General features: G+C 37.4%; 1 protein-coding gene across 3 annotated transcripts in view; it reads left to right on the forward strand.

Moving 5' to 3' along the window:
* The window catches only part of PLCL1 (phospholipase C like 1 (inactive)), a 332,194-nt gene extending 324,026 nt beyond the window's left edge, over nucleotides 1–8,168 (forward strand). For all 3 annotated transcript variants that reach the window (XM_041737357.1, XM_041737358.1, XM_041737359.1), the window contains exon 6: nucleotides 6,522–8,168. In XM_041737357.1, coding sequence (XP_041593291.1) covers nucleotides 6,522–6,704 — 183 coding nt within the window. In that variant the 3' untranslated portion in view covers nucleotides 6,705–8,168. The remainder of the gene's footprint in view (nucleotides 1–6,521) is intronic.
* Nucleotides 8,169–23,255: the final 15,087 nt, after the last annotated feature.

A 23,255-nucleotide genomic window follows, 5' to 3' on the forward strand; every position in this document is an offset into this window, starting at 1 on the left:
ACAATGCAGGATGTTATTTGAAAAAGAAATGGGGAAAAAGATTTTATTTGAAAGGTCTTAAAACATAAGTTCTCAGATTTAACTTTCAAATGTAATTTTCAGTATGTTGAATTTCAACAGATTATACCTTCAAATTTTTTGTAGCCTTTTGTATAGTTGCGCTTATTAAACATGTAATTCTGCTTTATTTTGCAATGTTATCTTCTCTTTGGTATTAAATTATTCTCAAAATTTCTTGGAAATATCTTCTACATTTCATGAACTAGTCTCACTTCAGAATTAGATTCTCGGATATTAAAAAGACTTGTTCAAAAAAAAAAAAAAGAGACTTATTCCTGTTCTGTTTCCACAGTCTTTAGAAACATTTGATTAATTGGAGTTTATAACCAATACTAAAATTAATCAGTCACAAAACTAATTTAAAAACCTGAAAAAAGTAAAAACCTGAACTTTATATAAGATTATAAACTATAATGGGTCAGGAGAACATGTCCAATGTAGTCCCCTTTCTGTTCCTTTAAGAATGAAATAATTTGATTGCATTATGTAATAAAGATTTGAAAACAGTGTCAACTTGTTTTGAGTTCAGAGTTTTAGGCAAAGAGTAACATAAAAGCTCAATTAAGCCAATGTTCTTAGAACAAAACTGTCTACAATTATTCATCCATATTTCTTGAGAACTCAGAGTTAAAATCCAACTTTTTAACTGGTGAGTAGAATGCGGTTGGAATATTTGGTTGCCAAGGTATTGAAAAATAATAAATCTGACTGTTGATAATTAAATGCAATGGAAACTTCTATTTTGATGCAATTAAGGTATTTTTTCTATAATCTAAGAGACACTTTTGTGCCCTATAACTCTTGTTCCCATCTTGTTTACATTCCCTACATAGCGAGGCTTTTGTTCTGGAGAGCAAGAATTCTAGGCCGTCTTTGCAGAGCTTTACCCAATTATTCTAGAAATGTCACATCAAGAGAAATAATATCTGCCATGACTTTACCACCAAGTTTTTGATCTGCTATTTTAATTTCTCAAATAAAGAACATTGTAGTAGTTATTTCCACTTATTTAGAGCAGAACATTTAACCTCTTCAGATAATACTGATATTCCCAAAAAGCATGGTTTTTGAACTAGTAAGATGGTAGTAGAGCACGACCCACCATGACATGGTAGCTGGAACAAATAAAGAGCTGCTAATTCCACCACGCTGTCTGTGGCTGACTTTTACTGCAGTATTGTTCATAGCTATTGGCATTAGCTGTAGGTGTGGACTCTTACATGAAAGTACATCAGGAGAATCAATCTGCCATTGAATATGTGCTGAAAAATACATTCGAGTCTGCCTGGAGACAGAGCTACATTTGTTTATGTGTATAGGTCTGTATATGTGAGGGTATATCCATTCCCAGAGTCTCAGTTAGCTTCTTTAAATATTTGTGGTGTGCCCTGAACAACCCACGCATGTCCTTCCACGTGACAAGGACACCAGTCATGACACTAGTCCTGCTCTTTTATGCACTAATAATACAAGGGATAGTGCAGTTCATGGGAAAAATGGGTATGAGGGAGTCGTGGATGTCTTTTGTAAGTGACTCTGCCAGATTGTAGTCAAAATTACCTTTGAACAATGCTGGGCAGGGAGGGAGCTGCCTTTCTTAGTAGAGGAATTATAAAAATCTTGAATGTCTTTTGATAGATTGTTCAATAAGTTTTCAATAAATGTTAGCTTCTGTGTAGGGTTGTGATAGTATTTTATTGTCAGCAATAAAGTTAGTAGTAATAAAACTTGTGATATTGTACAGCAACCCCATTTACAGTCTAAATTGCATCAGATATTTCTTGATTTCTAGATAATGTATTTTAATTGCAATCTAATGCAGTTGCAAGGATTTGATTATGACTACTTAATCTCTCTTTTTAAAAAATTTATTAATCATCACTGATTTTCAGATTCAAAATATCTATAGTGACCTCTCTGGTTTTCTGTGATGTCAAGAGTTACTCTTTAAATGTGCTGGGAGGGATCCCTGGGTGGCGCAGTGGTTTAGCGCCTGCCTTTGGCCCAGGGCGCGATCCTGGAGACCCGGGATCGAATCCCACATCAGGCTCCCGGTGCATGGAGCCTGCTTCTCCCTCTGCCTGTGTCTCTGCCTCTCTCTCTCTCTCACTGTGTGCCTATCATAAATAAATAAAAATTTAAAAAAAAAAAATTTAAAAAAAAAAAATAAATAAATGTGCTGGGATTTCCATGGATTCTTAATTTTGGAAGCCAAATTGTGGTGACTGAGTTGGTGGCCATTGGCCTTGAGACTTTTGATAGTCTTGTTGTCCCATCAGCGTCAGTCTGCCTGAAATGCCCTCTATTACATTTGCTTTTCTTTGGGTTAAAGCGGTCCTCTTTTTTTTTTTTTTTTTTTTCTGAAGCATCCCTAACATCAGTGGAGAGAAACTACAAATTGCCACGAGATTGCTAGAATATTGAAACGTTGGCAGCAGCTTGACATTTCTTTCAAGTCAAGTGTCAATGATCACATCGTACATTAATTTTACATTGCAGGCCATAACAATCCCAGAGATATTTTAATATCCAAGAAGTGTTTCAATTTATATAATACCAACTAAAATTCTCTTCTCTTCTTCTCTTCCAAGACCTCTATTTGAGGAGAATTTTTGAGCGTATTCTTTAGAAATGCCTGTTAGAATTCTCCTTAAATACACACTACACACTAATCCCTTTAAATTGATTAGCTAATCTGAATACCTGATACGTCTTGTAGGAAATGATATATAGGACAAAGATGTTTGACAGAGGAGATACCATATAAGCTGGCTTGTTAGGAGTTTGAGAAGGAATATAGCAGAGAAGAAAGAGGGGTGCTCGTTGGCCAGGGGAAGTTGCTGCACATAAAATGGGAGAAAGCACTAGAAAGGAGTACCAGCATGGGGGTCATTAACAATAAACTTCACTCTTTTGCCTACTGTGAGTCTTTCCTGGTTCTTATATCCTAATAGGGAGGACTCAAGGAGTGGGTTCCTTGAGCCACAGAACAGAAAGATGACCTTTATTCTTGCTTCTTTAAAAAACAGAAAACAGGGATCCCTGGGTGGCGCAGCAGTTTGGCGCCTGCCTTTGACCCAGGGCGCGATCCTGGAGACCCGGAATCGAATCCCACGTCGGGCTCCCGGTGCATGGAGCCTGCTTCTCCCTCTGCCTGTGTCTCTGCCTCTCTCTCTCACTCTGTGTGACTATCATAAAAAAAAAAAAAAAAAAAAAAAACAGAAAACAAAATTTTTACATAAGTGCTTTGATATAAAATGTAAAAACTCAAAAGTAAAATTAGTCTTTCATTTGTTTTCTTCTATTAGCTAACAATTGAGTTTCTCTTTCAATTTCTTTTCTGCCTGTACCATTCAGCCAGGACGTGTTGTCTCCTGGCTATCAGGAGATGATTTAGTTGTGTTTTCGTGCTCTGGCACAAACTGTTTTCTCCAATTGGCCATTGTTTTCTGGAGAGATTGACTTCTGTGTACCAGAACGGGCGCAGTCTGGCATTTGGGCCTGGATGCCACCTCTCAGACCTGAGGAGATGACATTTTGGCTGATTAATTAGATATGTTTCATAACCCGCTGCAGGGAAAGGGATATGAGAGCATTACATATTAGTGGCATCAAGCTTGATATTTTTGCATGTTTTGCTCTTGCAGTTAGGAAAGATGCCAACTTTGCTTCTGTTGCAATTTTAAAATGCTTAAGGAAACTTTCAAAACTAAAAGGAAAGCAATCTCTTAAAAGTAACACTGAAAATGAGTGTAGATATGATCTTTTTATTAATGCAGTTTGGTTTTTAAAGGAATCTTTAAATTTGTACAGTAGCAATATACATATCTCTGTCAAACAGACTCTTGCAGCTGCATTTAAAACAGATTAGTACAATTTATATGTTAACCTATGTACAGTACCAAGATACTCATTGTAATAGACGTGATACCTGCTTTTTGCATCATCTTATAGCAGAGTTTATTTGTGATTATTTAAATTGCACACAACTCTTCAACATATTTTCTTTAATCTTTAAAACGGTGAGGAAGGCAGAAGGTTATTTTCATGTTTACAGAATAACAAATGGCCCAGGGAGAAATTGCTGGAGCAAAGAGCAAAACTAAGATAGTCTGACTTGGGTCCTTGCCAGCGTGTCCTTGGTGTACCTGGTCTTCCTAACTCTAGATACCACCTCTGAGTTCTCTCAAACTGTGCCACGTGAGCAATGATTATCTTTATATCTGTGTTGTTTTCATGGGTAACAATGAATAGGAGGCTTTAATGTGCTTTGTAGAGAGCACACGATTTTCCTGGAAGAGATGCCATATCATGTGGTTTTTAAGACTACAGACTCTGGAGCCAACTGTTGGACTTTTCTTAAACCCCAGCTCTACCACTCTGCAGCTGCATGACTCTGGGAAAGGTGACCACCCTGGACCTTAGCTCTTTTTTAAAAATTTTAATCAGTAAATCGAGAATAGGAAAAGTGCCTATATCTTCATTGGGTTGCTCTGACAGTTGAATGAATGAATATATGTAAAGCACACACACACAAAAAAGACTCCCTGGGCAGAGTAAGCACTTTATGTGTACTATCATTATTAAAGCATTCCATTTTTACAGAGTGAATGTGACTTTGTTTTTCAGTGTCCAAAGGGGACTTATTACGTCTGCAATGTTCAGAACTGACTCCCCAAATTCTGCTGGCATAGTGAATATTTTTCCCTTGAAAGATCCATCTCTATCTGACAGAGTGTTCATTTCTTAGTCTTTAGTCTTAGTCTAAATTATAAAAATGGTGTAGGAAGTAGAGCAGTGAATCAAAGTAGAGCATTGGGACTTTAGTCCCAGCTGAGTCATTTACCAGCTGTGACCTTGGGTCAGTCGCTAAACCTCATCAGGCTCTGCCTCTTTTCTCCTCGAGAGAAGGCTAGACGATAAAACTTCCAAATCTACTTATAAAAATCCCTTTTCTGTGATTGAGGTGATGGGGGTAAGTATACTTTAACGAAATGTTAGGCAAACCCATCCTGATGCATCCCGCTAAGTTAAAGCCTATTATCAGAGGATTTAGCTGTTATTGCACACAATAGGTAGGTAGGATTGGCAAGTACCTGAGTAGGTTTTGAGGAATGAAATATTCTAAGGCATTTTTTAACACAAATTTCCTCAGAGGCAAAACCATTTATCAAATTAAATAGTGTATCATGGAGCACGTTGGATAAAATAGGTGACTTATCCTTTTGCTGAGTCTCTGCTTTGTGGAGGAACTCTCCAGCAATCAGTGTAAACCCCACATCCTGCACATTGTCCTCTGCAGTTCGGGGTTCCTTTACCACTGCAGTGAGAATGGAGAGGGGAGAGAAGAAGGACTGTCTCCTCTTCTGTCTGTGCTGGGGAGGAACAGGTTCTGGTTGCCCCGTACTTGGTCCTTTGGGCCCCAGGGCCGGTATCAGCTTATATACTTCACCATTTTAAAAAATATATATATATTTTATTTACTTATTGGAGAGAGAGAGAGAGAGGGAGAGAGAGAGAGAGAGAGAGAGAGAGAGAATATGAGAATGGAGGAGGGGCAGAGGGAGAAAAAGAGAAATAGACTTCCTGCTGAGTAGGGAGCCTGACCCGGGGCTCCATCCCATGACCCTGGGATCATGACCTGAGCCAAAGGCAGATGCTTAACCAACTGAACCACCCAGGCACTACATACTTAATCATTATTAATGAAGAACTAAAATAAGGAATAAAAATAAGGAGAAAAAATCTTCCTCAAGCACTGATGTTACTGACAGCTGATGATTTCCTGTGATCCTCATATGCTTTTTATTTTGATTGAGCCTCTAGAGCCTCTTTTTCTCCATCAGCCAGATGGGAACATTGTCTTTAAGGTGATGGAAAAGACAGAAGGAATGTGGGTAATAATAATTTATTAAAAGGCAGATTGCAAGGGTAACCCAGTATATAAAACCCCAGCTTACCAAGCATAACAGTGTGTGATTTACTTTACAGAAGATGTTTTACTTTTTACGTTCCTGTACACCGAGTGGCTGATTTAATTTTCAGTTCTTTGAAGGAAAGCTTCTTTCCTCGTTTTCTCCCAAGCCTGGGAATGCTGGGCCTGGGTGGGACAGGAGTCGCAGCAATGTGCAAAGTCTCAGACCAAGATGAGGGAAGAGTGCACCGTCCTGGGGAATGCAGAGGAGGGCCCCCTGAGGTTGTTTCTTACTATAGGAATCTCAAGAGGCTACCGGCAGCCACAGAACTGATGGGGAAGGCTCAGGTTGAGGTCCTTGGCTTAAAGAGCAAAGACCCTGGACAGTGCTACTAAAGAACTTGGGGATAATCCTTGAAAAAGTGAGCTCTGAGGGTCTGGGTCCATTTTCTTACTGAGCAGCAGCACTTAATATATAGAGTGATGTCACTCAGGATATGCCTGGTCCATAACTTTCTTCTTTGGTGTATATTTCTACTGTTTGTAGGGCCAAGGAGATCTGTTGAAGAACGCCAAGAATGAAGCTGTAGAAAACATGAAGCAGATCCAGCTGGCATGCTTGTCTTGTGGACTTAGTAAAGCACCCAGCAGTGGTGCAGAAGCCAAGAGCAAACGCAGCCTGGAAGCCATAGAGGAGAAGGAGAGTGGCGAGGAGAATGGGAAGCTGTGACCCTGAGCAGTACTGACATGCTCACCCATCCTTCCCTTTGAGGACTCTGGTTTTTCTTTCTGGTTTTCTTTCTTTAAGCTTTTTAGAAGTTCACAAAAAGATGCCCTCTATAAGGTGTTGGACATAGAGAGATATTTTCACAATGTCAGTATTTTAATGTAGTTAATTTATCTAAGTTAAAACCTTTAGTAGCAGTGTTTAAAATTCTGAGATGTATGTACATACCCATGTATGGTTGTGGGTGGGAGTGTGTGTGTATGTGTGTGTGTGAGAAGACAAAGAAAGAAGAAGGAAAGAAACAAAGAAAGAAGAAAGAAAGCAAGAGTGACAGTGAGAGAGAGAAAAAGATTGAGAAAGATTGTGATCCTATGAAAATCTATTCTATGTTGCATTATTCATTTAGTAAGTTATTACTTTATCATTTTGGGGCAAATTTGTTAATCTGAAATTCTAAAGAGCACTTACTATAACCGGTTGCTGTGTTTAATTTTACTTCTCTACCTTTGTCATTTAATTTAGAGATCTTAACATAGGTTATTATCAGAGGAAGCCAAATTTACCAATGCATAGATGTTTTGATAGATTAAATGTAGATTAGAAAAATTCCTAAGAATCACAGTAGAAATAAAAGTGACTAAAAGGTAAACAAGTGATCAGAATTTCTGAGGTCAGCAAAATCATTTCTTCAGTTGAAAACTCTTTAAACTATTTATTAAATAAAATAACTTTTTAGAAAGTTGTTTTCTAGTTGTTTAATAAACACATATGATTTTAATGGAAAAGCTGATCATAAATGAATTTATACCCACCTCTGTGGAACTTTGAAACACAGTGAGAGCTCTGTTGTAATTAGGATTTTGATGTGACATTACTTTCAGTCATTCTTACAAACTGGGAGCCTAGCATTCATTTTTTAAATGCACATGAGCAGTTAGGAGGCTTGTCTTTGATTAAATATAATTTATTGTACTAAATTTGAATTTAAAGACATCATTCAAACAATGCCACATTATCATGCTGAGCTGATACAAATTCTGTGGATCAGATAACATGTTTGTGATGATTTAAGAACTAACTGATTACAAATAAGATATGGTTTTAATACATGAACAAAAACATACACACAAAAGAAGCAAACTTAATTAGGGTACATTTATAATTGCATCTAGATAATTTTTACCCTAATATCTTCATAAAGTACTTGAGTGTAATATGTTTGTTACCTCCAGAAGAACTAAATGTTCTATGGTTATGAAAATATATTTATTTAAAACATTGCTTTTATTTTGAAAAGCTTCTTAATTAATTTGATTAACAAATACGCTAGTTTTGGGGGAACCTAGGGAAGTAATTGTTGACATTTTGCAAGTATAATCATCTTCTATAGCTACCGTGTTATTTCTGACTTCTTAACACTATTATGTTCATGTTGCACATTACTGAAAGTAAAGATATGAAACAACACTTTTATTGTTTTCTTTTATTGTCACTTCATTGAAAAGACAAAAAATAATGAAAATAATGAAATATAATGATATTATATTAAAAATGTCTCAAAGGGTATGGTATTAAAAAAAAAAAAAGGGGGTATGGTATTTCCATGGACCAAATATGATGAAATATCTCCTTGGGTTTCAAACGGGGAATTTGGGGAGACACATGAGCTCATTGTAAGACAGGTTTCCAATGGTGCTATGATCACCTAAAAAAACTTCTTTACCCTCCATTAGACTTAACCTACACAGTAAAAGGAATAGTGGAATGCAGGTATCTAACCTCCTTATGATAAAAAGGAGATGATAGAGACCCACTTTACGTGAGCCAATTGGTTGGTTTTACCTGTGGACCTCTTCACGTCCCTGAATTCTATTTAGAGAAGTCTGTGCCATTACTGGTGGTACGGAGAGGTGGGAAGAGAAGGTAAAGGGTGAAAGCTCTAAAAGAATATTATTAATTTCTTTACTTGAGAGTCAAAGCCAATTCTTAAAAGTGTCTTCCCTAGTTCATTACGTTTGTTCTGGAGCTCCACTCACATTTAGGAACTTGCCCAAATGTTCTTGAACTGGTTTTGTTTTTAGCTTAAATAAATTGAATTTGGGAAATAAAAAAAAAAAGTATGCTTGAGAGTGATATGGGTTCCACATCATCTAACGCTACTTCTGACAAGGTTGTCTGCTATTCTCTACTCCACTGCATTGAGTTTGATTGTTAGCCAGCGAGTGAGGGGTGGGGCAGGGTGCAGCTTTAGATTTTGACAATGGTCTTGCCTCTGGATAGAATAATAAAAACATATAAAACTTTTTACATTATTACATCCTACCAGTGTCTGTCTTCTTTCCAGCCTTGTAGTGCAGTAGAAAAATCTTCTGTCTGTCCACTTAACTTTTGACAATGCTAGGAAGATAATGGTAGATATTAATTCCATTTTTGTTTATTAATGTTTATATTACCAGGGAGATTTGAAGCATGGATGGTATATACTATCACTGACAGAGCCACCAATATAGTAAATGGAAGAATCGACTTTGGATTCTCATTTGTCTGATTCTATGTGCGAAGAGTATTTGTTCAGTGGTTTTGATTTTTAATTTAATTCTCAAAATTTTAAACTAACCACAAATGAAAAGAACTTTATTGTATTATTTGATAATAAAATACTAATGATCAATATAAACATGTAAAAACAGAGATATGTAAAAAAAAAACACCCACTATTAACATTTAGATTTATACCTCTTCAGACACTTCAGAGTTTATGCACATATCTAAATATGCTTTGATTTTTTAAAAGATTTTATTTATTTATTCGTGAGAGACACAGAGAGAGAGAGAGAAGCAGAGACACAGGCAGAGGGAGAAGCAGGCTCCATGCAGGGAACCTGATGTAGGACTCCTTCTGGGAACCTGGGATCACACTCTGAACTGAAGGCAGATGCTCAACTATTGAGCCACCCAGGCGTTCCAATATGCTTTGATTTTTAAGAAAATTGAGGTCACATTATATAAAGTGTTTCTGTAATAATATTTTTACACAATAAAGACAATACACCATGAATCTCTGTCAGTAAGTAAATATGTACATTGGAGTTCTTAGCCTTTGAATTGAATCTAGTCTAGTAATAATGTATTTTATTTGGCCACTAAATCTTTTAAAAAAATTTAAATAGTAGACAGCTTTTAAAAATCAGGAATTTTGACATAAAGATCTAATTTTCTCCTTCTTCTAAAGGAGTGAGTATTCTGATGATACTAGACACACTTCCACCCCACCCCACTTCTTACTTATCAATTCCTGTTGGGTATCTTCTGGAATTTTTATTGGTATTACATTGAATGGATATATTATTCTGGGTAGTTTGAACATATTCACATTATTGAATATTCCAATCCATCTGTGAGGTATATTACTCCATTTACTCAGGACTTATTTAATTTGTCTTAATATAGTCTTATAGGTTTCTTTATAAAGGTCTTGCACATCCTTCAGTAGATTTATTCCTAGATATGTGATATTTTCCATGCTATTAGAAATAGTATCAGTTTAAAATCTAAATTTCCAAATTGTGGTATGTAGAAACTATATTAGATTGTTTTATAATGATCATGTATCAATATAAAGTGAACTTGCTAAACTACTTATTGATTTTAATTATCTATTTATTATTTTGGATTTTATAGGTACATAATCATGTCATCTGCAAATAATGACAGTTTTGCCTTTTTCTCCTTGACAGTTTTGCCTTTTTCTCCTGATCCTTATGCACTTTACTTATGTGTTTTATCTGTTTTTCTTGATTTGTAGAACTGGTTAAAATCTCCAGTATAATATTCAATAGAAGTGATGTTAGTAAACATCCTTTCTCATTCCCAGTCTCAGAGGAGTTTTGCAGTATTTCATCATTATTTATGATGTTTACTCTAGATTTTGGTAGATTCCATTGGGGGATTTAAAATTTTTTAAATATAATTTTTGCCATTTATATGTAGATAAAACTATAAAATCTTTGGAAGAAAATATAGGAGAAAATTTTGTGATCCTGGGTTAAGACTATGAATTTTAGATATGACACCAAAAACATGAGTAACAAAGGAAGAAATAAGATTGAGCTTCATCAAAATTAAAAACTTTTGTACTTCAAATGACACCATCAAGAAAGTGAAAAGACAATTAATAGAATGAGTTTACAACTTGTATGTCTAATAAAGGACTGCCATCCAGGATACATAAAGAATCACTACAACATCATAAAAAGACAACCCAGTTTTAAAAATAGACAAAAGATCTGAATAGACATTTCTTCAGAAAAGATATACAGATGGGCAATAAGCACATGGAAAGATGCTCAACATCATTGATCATCACAATGAGATACCACTTCTCATCCACCAGGATAGCTACAATAAAAAGATGACAGATAGTAACAAGTGCTAGTGAGGATGTAGAGAAAATAGAACCATCATACCCTATTAGTAGAAATGTTAAATGGTTCAGCTGCTTTGGAAAAGAGCCTGGCACTTCATCAAAAGATTAAACATAGAGTTACTATGTGACCAGCAGTTCTACTTCTAGGCATATACCCAAGAAAAATGAAAATATATGTCCACAATTGGTCATAGCAGCATTATTCAGAATAGCCAAAAAGTGGAAACAATTCAAGTGTCCATCAACTGATGAAAGGATAAAAAAGATAGTGTATCCACAAAATGGGTTATTCAACAATAAAAAGGAATGTAGTACTGATATGTTACAACATGAATGCATCTTGAAAACATTATGCTAAGTTAAGGAAGCCAGGCACAAAGGGTACATATTGTATAATTCAATTTGTATGAAATGTCCATAATAGGAAAATTTGTGAAGATGAAAAATACTAGTTGTTGTCAGAGGCTGGGAAGAGGTAGGATGGGGAATGACTGCTGATGGGTATGTGGTTTCTTTTTGGGGTGATGAAATGTTCTGGAGGTAGATACTGATGATGGTCGCACAGCTTTGTGAATATACTAAAAACTACTGTTAAAAATGGTGAACTTTATGCTGTGTAAAGTATCAGTGAAAGAGTTACTTAAAAAAAAAAGAAACATAGAAAAGAGAGTTTACATAATGAGCTGAGCACCAGTGAACAGTGAAATAACTCCAAGAAATCTAACACATATGAAATTGGAGCACGAGGGTGGGGGGTGGGCAGGAAAAATATTTGAAGAAATAATGTCTGAGAAAATTCTTACTTCTAGTGAAAATTATAAGCCACAGATCTAAGAACCTTAAAAAAATCCCAAGGACCAGAAACATGAAGTAAACAACCAAGACATACTATAATAAAATTATTCAAAAGTATTGATACTAAGAAAATCTTAAAAGTAGACAGTGAAATAAGGCATGTATGTATAGTACATAGAAAATTAGAAAGAGGAGCATTACTTAGCTTAAACCATGTAAGTGACATGACAATGGAGCAACTTTATATACTAAAAGAGAAGCAAAACCTTAATTCCAGAATTCTATGCTTAGGGAAATTGCCATTAAAAAATAAATGTGATATAAAGAATCTCAAAAGATGAAAGAATTTATCACCAGCACACTTGCAGTACAAGAAATGTTAAAGGAAGTTACAACTTTGTTAAGTGATCATTTATTAAGTAGACTTCCAAGGTGTTGCATCCCTCCACAGAAGGCCACAAGGGAATCTAAGTAGAGAAGTCTATTACTCACAAGTGTTGGAAAATGTATGTGGCATCCCCTTAATAAGGGACCATGAGGAGGTCAAGGCAGGGTGCAGGCGGGAGGAAAGAGGGAGACCCAGTGTACATGTCTTTATTTTCGGTATCAGGTAGCGAGCTTTGGGGTTCTTGGGCTAAGGCTGGATTGGCCAATTCAAAAGAGGGGTTTTGGTAAGCTTTGTGGGGGGTTTTATCTACAGGGCACACAAAAGAAGGCTCTGGAAGGTGAAGAGACTGTTTATCATGAGGGTGGTTTGGGGGAATTATATCAGGAACATGTATTTACTTAGAACTCTGTGGGCTGCTCTCTGGAGCATGCATTCAAGAAAGGGGCTAGTGACAGTTCAAGGCCCCCACAGGCCTCCTGGCCACACAAAGTGGATGCTGAAGCAGCACTATTATGGAGTGGTTTGACTAAACTTTCAATAGAATTTCTCCAGACTGAAGGAAATGACACCAGATGAAAATATGGATCTACACAAAGGAATAAAGAACCCTGGCAATAGGAGCTACAGAGGTAAATAGATCAAAAAGTGTATTACTTAAATCTCAAAAAGAAAAATGACTATCTAAATGAAAAATAGCAAGGTAATATGAAATTTGTAAAAGATATAAAAGGAAAATGTATGATGAGATTAACAGCACATTGATAGAGAGAAAGGCTCCAGTACTATGTGTGAAATAGTACGATACCACTTGAAGGCAGATTGTGATAAAGAGCGTACTCTAAACTGTAAATCAACTACTCAGGCAAGAAAGCGAAGAGCAATAACTAGTAAGCCAACCGAGGAGCTAAAATTGAATCAGAAGAATATTTTTTTAAAGATTTATTTATTTATTCGTGATAGACATAGAGAGAGAAAGAGAGGCAGGAAGAGGGAGAAGCAGGCTCCATGCCGGGAGCCTGATGTGGGACTCGATCCTGGGACTCCAGGATTGTGCCCTGGGCAAAGGCGGGCGTTAAACCACTGAGCCCCCCAGGGATCCCAGAAGAATATGGGAATTTGGAATTAATTTGGGAATTAATTAATTAAGAATATGGGATTAATTTGGAAATTAATCCCAAAGCAGGCAGAAATAGAAAAGGAAACAAGAAAGAAAGAAAGAAGAAAGAAAGAAAGAAAGAAAGAAAGAAAGAAAGAAAGAAAGAAATGGAGAAAAAAACAACAACAACTAGCAACATGATTCTCTTAAAGGCTAACCATGTCAGTAATCACATTAAATGTAATTATATAAATAAAATTGTCAGATTGGATAAAATAAGACTAAGCAGTATGCTGTCTATAAGAAACACACCTCAAATAGAAGGACACAAGCAGGTTAAAAGTAAATAGATGGGAAAGATATATCATGCTAAACATGAATCAAAAGAAAACTGGAATGGCTATATTAATATCAGATGAAGTAGATTTCAGAGCAAAGAATGATACCAGGGAAACAGAGAGCCATTTCATAGTGATTAAGGAGTCACTTCATCAAGAAGATGCAACAATTCTAAATGCTTATGTACCCAAAATCAGTCCTTCAAAATATGTGAGGCAAAAACTGATAGAATTGACAGAAGAAATGCACAATCATATGATTTTAGGCATATTTTCCAATACACTTTCCTTAATAATTGATAGATCAAATAGAAAATAAATATGGAATTAGAAGATTTAAATAAAATCATCAACTACCTTGACATAATTGACATACGACACTGCAATCAACAATGGCAGCATACATGCTTATTTCAAGTGTACAGGAATATCTACCAAGGGGACCATTTTCTGGGTCATAAAACAAGTCTCAATAAATTTAAAAGGATTAGCATTATACAAAGTGTGTTCCCTGACTACAAAAGAATGACGTTAGCAATCAATAATGGAAAGACATTTGGAAAATCTCCCAATATTTGAAAACTAAATGAAGCACTTTTAAATAATTCATTAGTCAAAAAAGAAATAAAAAAGGAACTCAGAAGGTATTTTGAACATAAGTGACAAATCATCAAACTTCATGGAACAACACTAGAGCCATTCTTAGGGGGAAATTTATAGCAGTTAATATCTGCACTAGAAAAGAAGGGAATATGAAAAGTTTAGGCCTGTGAATTCTACAACTTCCTTGGAAGACACAAACTGCCAAATCTCAAAATAATTATAACAAGTAAAAGAGGTTAGACAAAAAGTACGTACTGCATATCCAATAATATAAATGTTTGGAAGTGCAAACTAATGAATCGTGACTGATCAGTCGTCACCTGGGGACAGTGGGGTGTGGGGGCTCAAAGTGGCACAAGGACACTTTCAGGGAGGGTGTATATGTTCATTATCTTGGCTGTGGTGATGGTTTCACATGTTATACATAAAACAAAATGTAATTAAATTGTATGCTTTAAATAATAGAGTTTGTTGTATGACATTATACCTCAATAAAGCAAATATCTCTAAATTAATAATAATTTTGAGGCAGCTATACTTATGTTCATTTACAAGTTAATTTTAACACTGCCTGTATGTTTGCTTTTTTTTTTCCTTGATGTTCAGGACTTTGTATATTTTCAGATAATCAATTTTATTTTTATTTGGGAAATAGTGAGTTCGTAGAGTTAGGTGCCTTTTTAGCTTATAAATGCTTTATTTTTGCATTTTCCAGCATGTGTTGTGTGTGCATATGTGTGTTTAGGAACATATTTGCTTTTGTCAATGCTTTAGTCTCTTTAGGAACAGCATTTGGCCTTATCATCATCAGATTTTTTCTTCTTCTTTTCTCTAATCATGATACTTTTCTGCACTTTTCTGCGAATCCTGGGAGGGCTTTTTGTGACTTTCCTTTACAAAAAAAAAAAAATCCATATTGTATATTGTTGATACTGCTGCTTAATATTTGATCACATTTTTCATTTCAAAGCATTTCTTTTTTTATCTTATCCAGCTCTTTATTTAAATTCCTGCTTGGCTTTCAGACAGCTTTCCCCCTTATGATCTATCTTCTGATCCCATCTTTTTTTTTTTTAAGATTTGATTTATTTATTCATGAGAGAGACAGAGAGGGAGGTAGAGACGTAGACAGAGGGAGAAGCAGGCTCCATGCAGGGAGCCTGACGTGGGACTGGATCCCAGGACCCCGGGATCACACCTTGAGTCAAAGGCAGATGCTCAACCACTGAGCCACCCAGGCATCCCTGATCCCATATTTAATAGTTAGCACTTGCCCTATGTTCTATGTGCCACATACTGTGCTAAGAGCTGACATGCGTCAGCTCATTTAGTTCTCAAAACTGTCTTAGAGATCGATATTATTTCCAGTAGAAGGGAAACCAGGGCTGAGAGACTGTTCAGTTATCCATTGCTGCATAACCAACTGCCCCCAAACCTCCCCATTTAGAGAATGGAGCCCATTCATTTTGTTCCCCTATCTGCAATTTAGGTAGGTCTTAAATGGGGGGGGGTACCCATCTCTGTCCTACTCGGTGTCAACTGGGATGATTTGAAGGCCAGGGGCTGGAATCATTTGAAGACCGTTCTCACCCAGGGCCAGGAGTTGGTGCTGGCTGAGACCTCAGCTGGAAGACTTACAAAGAGCCTCAGCACGTGGCCTGGGCTTTCTCACGGGGTGGGTGTCCCTTGAGAGAGCCAGCCAGGACAAAGCCATATCACCTTTTATGACCTAGCTTTGTAAGTCACGCAGCACCATTTCTACCACATTATATACAGTCATATTGATTTACTTTTCTGATTACTCTTGCCATATTTTAGTCAAACTTTTCTTTTTTTTAGAGAAATGACATGACCTTATTCTTCGCATTTAGCTTGGGTGTTACTAAAATGCTTACTTAAAATTCAAGTGAATAACTAAATTTTTTGTCTTAACCTGAAGGACCTAATGTTACTTATTTAGTGATCTGGTTATCTTAGAGTAAAGGACTTGAGACTAAGTCAAATCTCAAGTGCTCCTAATGAGAACACAACTTATGGTAATAAAAATGAATGGTTTGACATGGTTTATGGATTTCACTCCTAAGTGGTACAGTGCTTTGTTTTTCAACAGTATTATGTTTTTGTAGGAGGCTTTATAATCCTCATTTGCCGTTTGGGGAAACCCAGACATATTTCTTCGTCTATGGGACCCTAGGAGTTCTACTTACTGGCTCTTGATTTGGTGACTTTTCATTCCTCTACAGCTATTTAGCAGTACCTTGTCAATAAGATAAAGTAACTGGAATAGAAACTCATCCAAAATATGTGTAGTTCATAGTCAATTTCAGCTTAAAGCCAAGGAAGCTCCAAGGATGCAATGGAGGGGATTTCTTTTTTTTTCTTTTTTGCATATTTTCACTACGGTGAACAGGTTATTGGCATCCTGTGGCATGAGGCATAAGTGGACTTTCAGGCTCTAAATCCTTTCTAAACTCCTTTAATTTCCCCAGGCCATAATCTGAGTGTATATTTGGATATGTTGGAATATATATGAATATATATTAATATATGTATTTTGTTTGGAGATTGGCAGATTTGATGCTGGAATGTTGACATTTGGTGTTTGCAGTTGTCTATTTACAGATATGCCATACCAATATTGTCATCTCTTCCATAGTCTCTTTACAAAATATAATGTATAAATGCTTCGATGTTAGGGTCACGAAAACATACTAACAACTCCTGGCACAATGCTTAATAGTCCTTTTTATCTGTCTATTACTTATGCAGCCACGGACTTCAGCATTTCTTAACAAGGAATTCATAATTACTTGTTGGGTAAAACAAACCATTGACATAGGAAAGAATAACAGTAGCTTTTATAAGAATATTGTACAGCACTTCTTATCTCTAAGGAAAGCAATGTGACACAGCTGAATGGAAAAGAATGCTGTTCATATAAAATCTCAAGGGCACTGTAACTGTTCAGTGGCTAGAAATTTCGCTCAGTAGCTAATATTAATGTCCTATATTCTTAAAGTTCCCTTTATCTGTTTCACTTAGATGTAGTGGCTGCTAGTCAGCACATATGGTATAAATAATTGGACCTTGCAAGCTGGAGAGGCCAGATTTTAGGTTTTCTGTACAGTGTTCTTCATCAGTGTACCCATATCCAAGACACCATGGGTTCCGGTTTTCCTTTATAAAACCCAGTACTGCCAGGAGAGTGTAGATATCCTACCACTTTGGTGAGAAGGCCTGAATAACACATTGGGTTTGCAATATTCTAGCCTCCTTGTCATCATATGTGGGGCAAGTTGCAGGGCACAGTACCTGTGAGGACCTTTATTCCTTCTGGTGGAGCAACGGGGGGACACAGGGGAAAAGGTCTCTCTCTCTGCGGCAGTCTTCCCGCTGCTTTCCCACCACCCCCTGGAATGGATGTTTTCCTGTGTTTCCATGATCTGTTCATCGATTCCCTCCTGAGCTCAGATTTTCAATTAGCCTCTCATGTAAGAGAAATACTAAGCTTTTTGGAAAATTTTTAAAAATCTCACTCACGGGCATCACACAAAAATAAATCATCTAATACTCTGGGTTTGCTCCTCCACCAAGTCAAATCCACTTTTCCCCTTGTACTATTTTCATTTGATTTGGCTCTTTCAACCATTCATATTTCTAACTGGTTAATTCTTCTATTTTGCGGAGAAGCCTGTCTTGGAGCCCGCTCCATGGGCCAGACAGCAGTCCACCCTTCATTGTGAAAACAAAGGGCTTTCACACATTGAAACTGTGCATTTTAGCAGTAGCCAGGTTAGGAGGATTTGCTTTTCCTTTTTTTATTTTTAGTTGAAATATCACAATGGATTTCTTTACTATCAACTAATTTCTCTTTCCTAGCAATTCAATTTAGTCACGAGGAGGAATTCGACATGACAATTTAAGGAATTATAAGTCTACTCTTTAAAAAATCAAATTGTAAAAGAATATGCCTTTTAAATCAGTTTCTATGTTTGTTCATTTTTTAACGGTGTAGATTTTACCCTAATTTTTAAGTAGAGAACATTTTGACACCTGTGCAATTTCAAAAAAATTTCCGAGTAAAGAAAATTTTGTTCATTAATTCTTTCTTGAACAGTTTCTAAATAATCATGAAAATATATATTACAGAGATAGAATAAAGCTTTATGGATTATGAGCTCGTTTTTCAGTCAGTGACAAATAGATTAGGTTCTTTCCTCAAGGTATGTGCAAGGAATTATAAAACGGCAATGCATCTCTGCTGTGATGTACAGAATAATGCTTCATTTCCTTCTATAGGTATAATCAAGCCTGCAGTTATTTTCTGCCTTGATGACTAGGAGAGGTTTAGAGTCAAATTATCACATAAGAAAGTTTTGATTTCTCAACCCCCACCCCCTCTTACCACCTGTTCTTTCTTCATTCTTTTGGCTCATTCTGGACGGCATCGCTGCCTCCCCAGCGTGTTGCCCCAAATCCCAGAGAGCCATCGCCATTCCATGCTTTCCCCCACACCCTTCTATCCAGTCTATCACCAACTCCTCTCACCAGCTCCATCCAAAAATCTGAATCTTCCTGCTTCCTTTTACCTCTATCACCTACCATCCACCATTGCCTTGCCAGGATTATTGAAATAGCTCCCAACTAGACACTTTAGTCTCTTTTTCTCTACAGTAGTCAGAATTCATGAAAAAAAAATACACGTATGTGTATGCCTGCATGTGTGCATGTGTATACATGCATTTGTGTCTACATATATATGACACACATATATGATATACAAATTATTATATATATAATTGATTTAATTGTGCTTCGTGTCTGTTTAAAACCCTCAAACAGATTCTGATTGCGCTTTGAATCCAAACTCACAGGCGTGACCCTCATGATCTGTAAGGTCTGACCCTGCCTCCCCACTGGCTCTGATGGACTGTGTCCCTGTTTGTGCCCCCCCAAAGTCATGTGTTGAAGCCCTGATGCCCAGTGCGATATTACGAGGAGGTGGGTCCTTGGGAGCTAAGTAGGCTCAGATGAGATCATGAGGGTAGAGCCCCCATGATAGGACTGTGTTTTTATTTATTTGTTTATATTTTATTTTCTATTTAGGACTGTTTTTTTAGAAGAAAAAGGGACTAGAGCTCAGTCTTTTCCACCATGTGAAAACACAGCAGGAAGACACCTGCAGACTAGGAAGAGGGTCCTCACCAGGAACCAAACTGGCTGGAACCTTGATTGTGGGCTTCCCAGCCTCCAGATCTGGGACAAGTAATTGCCCATGGTCTAAGCCACCCATTATATGGCATTTGTTCTAGTAGCCTGAGCTAAGACCCTGCCTTATCTCCTGCCCACTCCTCTGCCAGTATATTTCTACGTCCAATCCACAAAGCTTATTGCACTGGATTTTTCTTCCAGTGGCTGGTTGGTGTTTTTCATGTTATTTTGGACTCAAATGTCATCTTTTCAGAAAGACTTTCTCTGACCACACAATCTGAAGTAGTGTCCCCAAGTATTCTCTGGCTCATCACTGTTTATATACATGCATATGAATATATATTTTTTTTATTTGAGAGAGAAGAGAGTGCATGCAAGTGAGGGGGAAGGGCAGAGTGAGAGAGAGGGAGAGAATCTTAAGCAGGTTCCATACTCAGTGTGGCACTGATGCTCTGATGCGGGGCTCCATCTCATGACTCTGAGATTGTGACCTGAGCAGAAATCAGGAGTTGGACACTTACCCCACTGAGCCACCCATGTGTCCCACTATTTATACTTTTTGAGCATTGTGTTTATTTGCTGATTTCTTTGTTATTATCAGCCTTCTCTAAGGAAAACATAAACACTGTAGGACATGGACCTTACCTGTCTTACCGCTATATGCCTGGCTTCTAGTACAATGTCTGGCACATAGAAAACAGCTTATAAATATCTGTTTCATGAAGGTTATAAGGCAACTGGCACGACATAATAAATTAATTAACAGAAATTGCATAGGAAAGATCATGTATACTTTGCTTCAGGAAAATCTTTGAATGCTTCTAAAGGATTCATACTGGAATTCTTTTATCTTCCCTGAGATCTTCTTTAAGGCCCAGTAATTCTGCATTTTAAAACTAAACTTCTCAAACCCTCTTCTGTTTCTGTATAGCCTATCTCTGTGAAAAGAAGACTGATCTTTTATGACCTGAGTTCAATACAGTACGCTGTTCCTTCTATAATAAGAGTAGATGGTGTTTTTCATGTTTATTTAATCAAAATAATATAATCTCCTTTCTCTTGTTTTTGGACTTGGTACATTGGAATAATGTGAACATTAGTGAATGTTAGGAAGCTAATTTACTTTAATTGGCTGTAAGAGTTAGCTCTGGGTTTCCAGATAACTTGGGCAAAAAATGTGACAGAGTGAATACGAAAGCTTTCATGTAAAGCAGAGAAAGGTAATTCATTAGTAGAAAAAAATTCACGGCTCTGAACCAAACAAAAATCTGATTCAATACTATTTTGAATATCTATTATGTATTAGGTACATTTATTGAGTGCATTATTGAACACCTATATTGTCCTACTGGGCACCGCATTTCACTGATCTCAGGCACCGTAAATTGTAAGATGCACCACTATTCTATGTACTGCTTAGAAATAAACAAATCCTGTCAATTTGACAATTGTATAACATCAATTAAAAGGCACATTCTGAATAAAAAGGTAAAAATTATGGGTAAAGCTATTCTCGGAGAGTTTATAGTCAAATAGGGAAAACAGAGATAAATAAGGTAATAAATAGTTTGATAAAGCAACAATAAAAATATATGCAAAGAACTTTTTCTTCCTGGTGGTTCACTTCTCTTCCCTGGAATCTGCTTCTAAAGAAACTACCTACACACAAGTCCTGTCTCAGTCACTGATTTGCAGGGAACCCAGAATAAGCTAGTTGGTATCAGGATTAGGTCTACAGAGTGGACCTTCAGGATGTTATTCTAGAACAATCACTACTAGCCAAATAGCAACAAGTATCTATTGCTGGTGGTAAGTGGAGGATTCCTCACGATAACCTGCGGCATGCTGAAGGATCATAGTAAAAAAGAGTCACTTGCTGTAGATTAGGATGGGATACAGATGGGAAGTGAAGTAGTTGTTAGTAAAATAGTTAGCACCTGAATGGTATGGGGTATTGGCAAATGGATTATGGCACTGGCTGGGGAAATCTTCAAGAACAAAAACAACAGGCTCAGTTTAGCCATTGTCTACTCAGAGTGAACCATAACAGTCAAAGGTCCTTCACAGCAGCACTTAAAGAGATTTTCTGCTCATGAAACCACAGAGAAGACTGAGTTGAAAATCACGCCTCCACAGGAGAGCAGAGACTGAACGCGCAGGTGGGCCAGGTTTCCTACACAAACATGAGAGCCCTGATAAGGACCACTTGGCATGGGAACAGATGGGTGGATGGGTTCAAAGAAACTTGAAACTCCAGATCCTTCTGAACTCTGGGCCAGCAGGCGTAGCTTCTTCCTCTTGGTATAGGGTGGAAGAAAGCTGCCCTCCCTTTCCAGGAGTCTGTTCAAAGACCTGACCCGAGGACGATGCCTTGAAAGAAGACACTTGCCACCCTTCTCAGAGCCGCCCTTGCCCGGCCTTGTTCCTCTAGCCCAGTAAGTAAAGGAAGGCCTCTCTGTAGCTCAAGGCGGGAAGTGAGTTCTCCGAGAGACCATAGTTTACACACATTAGATCCAGCACAGCTAGGAGGTATAGTTCTATCTATACATATTTATTTATCTAATTTTTAAAAGATCTTTTTTGTTTGAGAGGGAGAGAGGGAGAGACAGAAAGCATGAGTAGGAGGAAGGAGCCGAGGGACAACAGACTCCCTGGTGAGCCTGGAGATGGATGTAAGCTCCATCCCAGGGCCCAGAGATCATGACCTGAGCCAAAGTCAGATGCTTAACTGACTAAGCCACTCGGGCACCCCTCCAGCCATACTTATTTAAATAAATCTGAAACCATGTCATATTCTTTATAGCAAAGTATTTAATATCTACGTTCTAAGTAGAGGCTTATAGAATAATAATATATCAGGTTGACCATAAGAACTTTTGTCATCTTTACAGGTCAAAAATGGTTGAAGATTGGGAGTTTGGGCTGTTTCTACATGATATCTGGAAAGGATGAGCTTTCCTAAGAAGTGCAGGCTGGTGACGGGGTAGGGGGAGTTGGCCAGCGATAGCCCGGTCTTACAAACAAAGCTGTCCTTTGATGGTCTCTTGCACAGCCACCATGGGCTATGGAGCAGGCTTTCATCTTGACCTAGGAACATGGTTTCATGGTAAAGAATAGAGACAAGACGAGTCACAATGGCTTTGGTTTCTATTGCAGCAGGACCAGTCAGCTAAGTCCTTGGGAGCTTATTTGAAGTCCAAATTAGGACAAAATGCGCATGCAGGTCGGCAATGATGTCACTACTCTGGGACTTATAGGTACTATGATCAAGTGAACCACAAAGTTTAATGCTACTTCTCTGTGGCATAGTGACATGCAAATGAGAGGTCTCCTGGCATCTTTTTTTTTTAAATAAATTTATTTTTATTGGTGTTCAATTTGCCAACATATAGAATAACACCCAGTGCTCATCCCGTCAAATGCCCACTTCAGTGCCCATCACCCAGTCCCCCCACCCCCCGCCCACCTCCCCTTCCACCACCCCTAGTTCGTTTCCCAGAGTTAGGAGTCTCTCATGTTCTGTCTCCCTTTCTGATATTTCCCACTTATTTTTTTCTCCTTTCCCCTTTATTCCCTTTCACTATTTTTTATATTCCCCAAATGAATGGGTCTCCTGGCATCTTGAGAGTTCTTGTTACCTGCTGCCTTATACTTCAGGATTTAATGGTATTAAAATTTAGGTGGTCTGTTGTTGTTT

The sequence above is a fragment of the Vulpes lagopus genome, chromosome 22 (genome assembly GCF_018345385.1).
Source record: "Vulpes lagopus strain Blue_001 chromosome 22, ASM1834538v1, whole genome shotgun sequence".
Lineage (NCBI taxonomy): Eukaryota > Metazoa > Chordata > Mammalia > Carnivora > Canidae > Vulpes > Vulpes lagopus.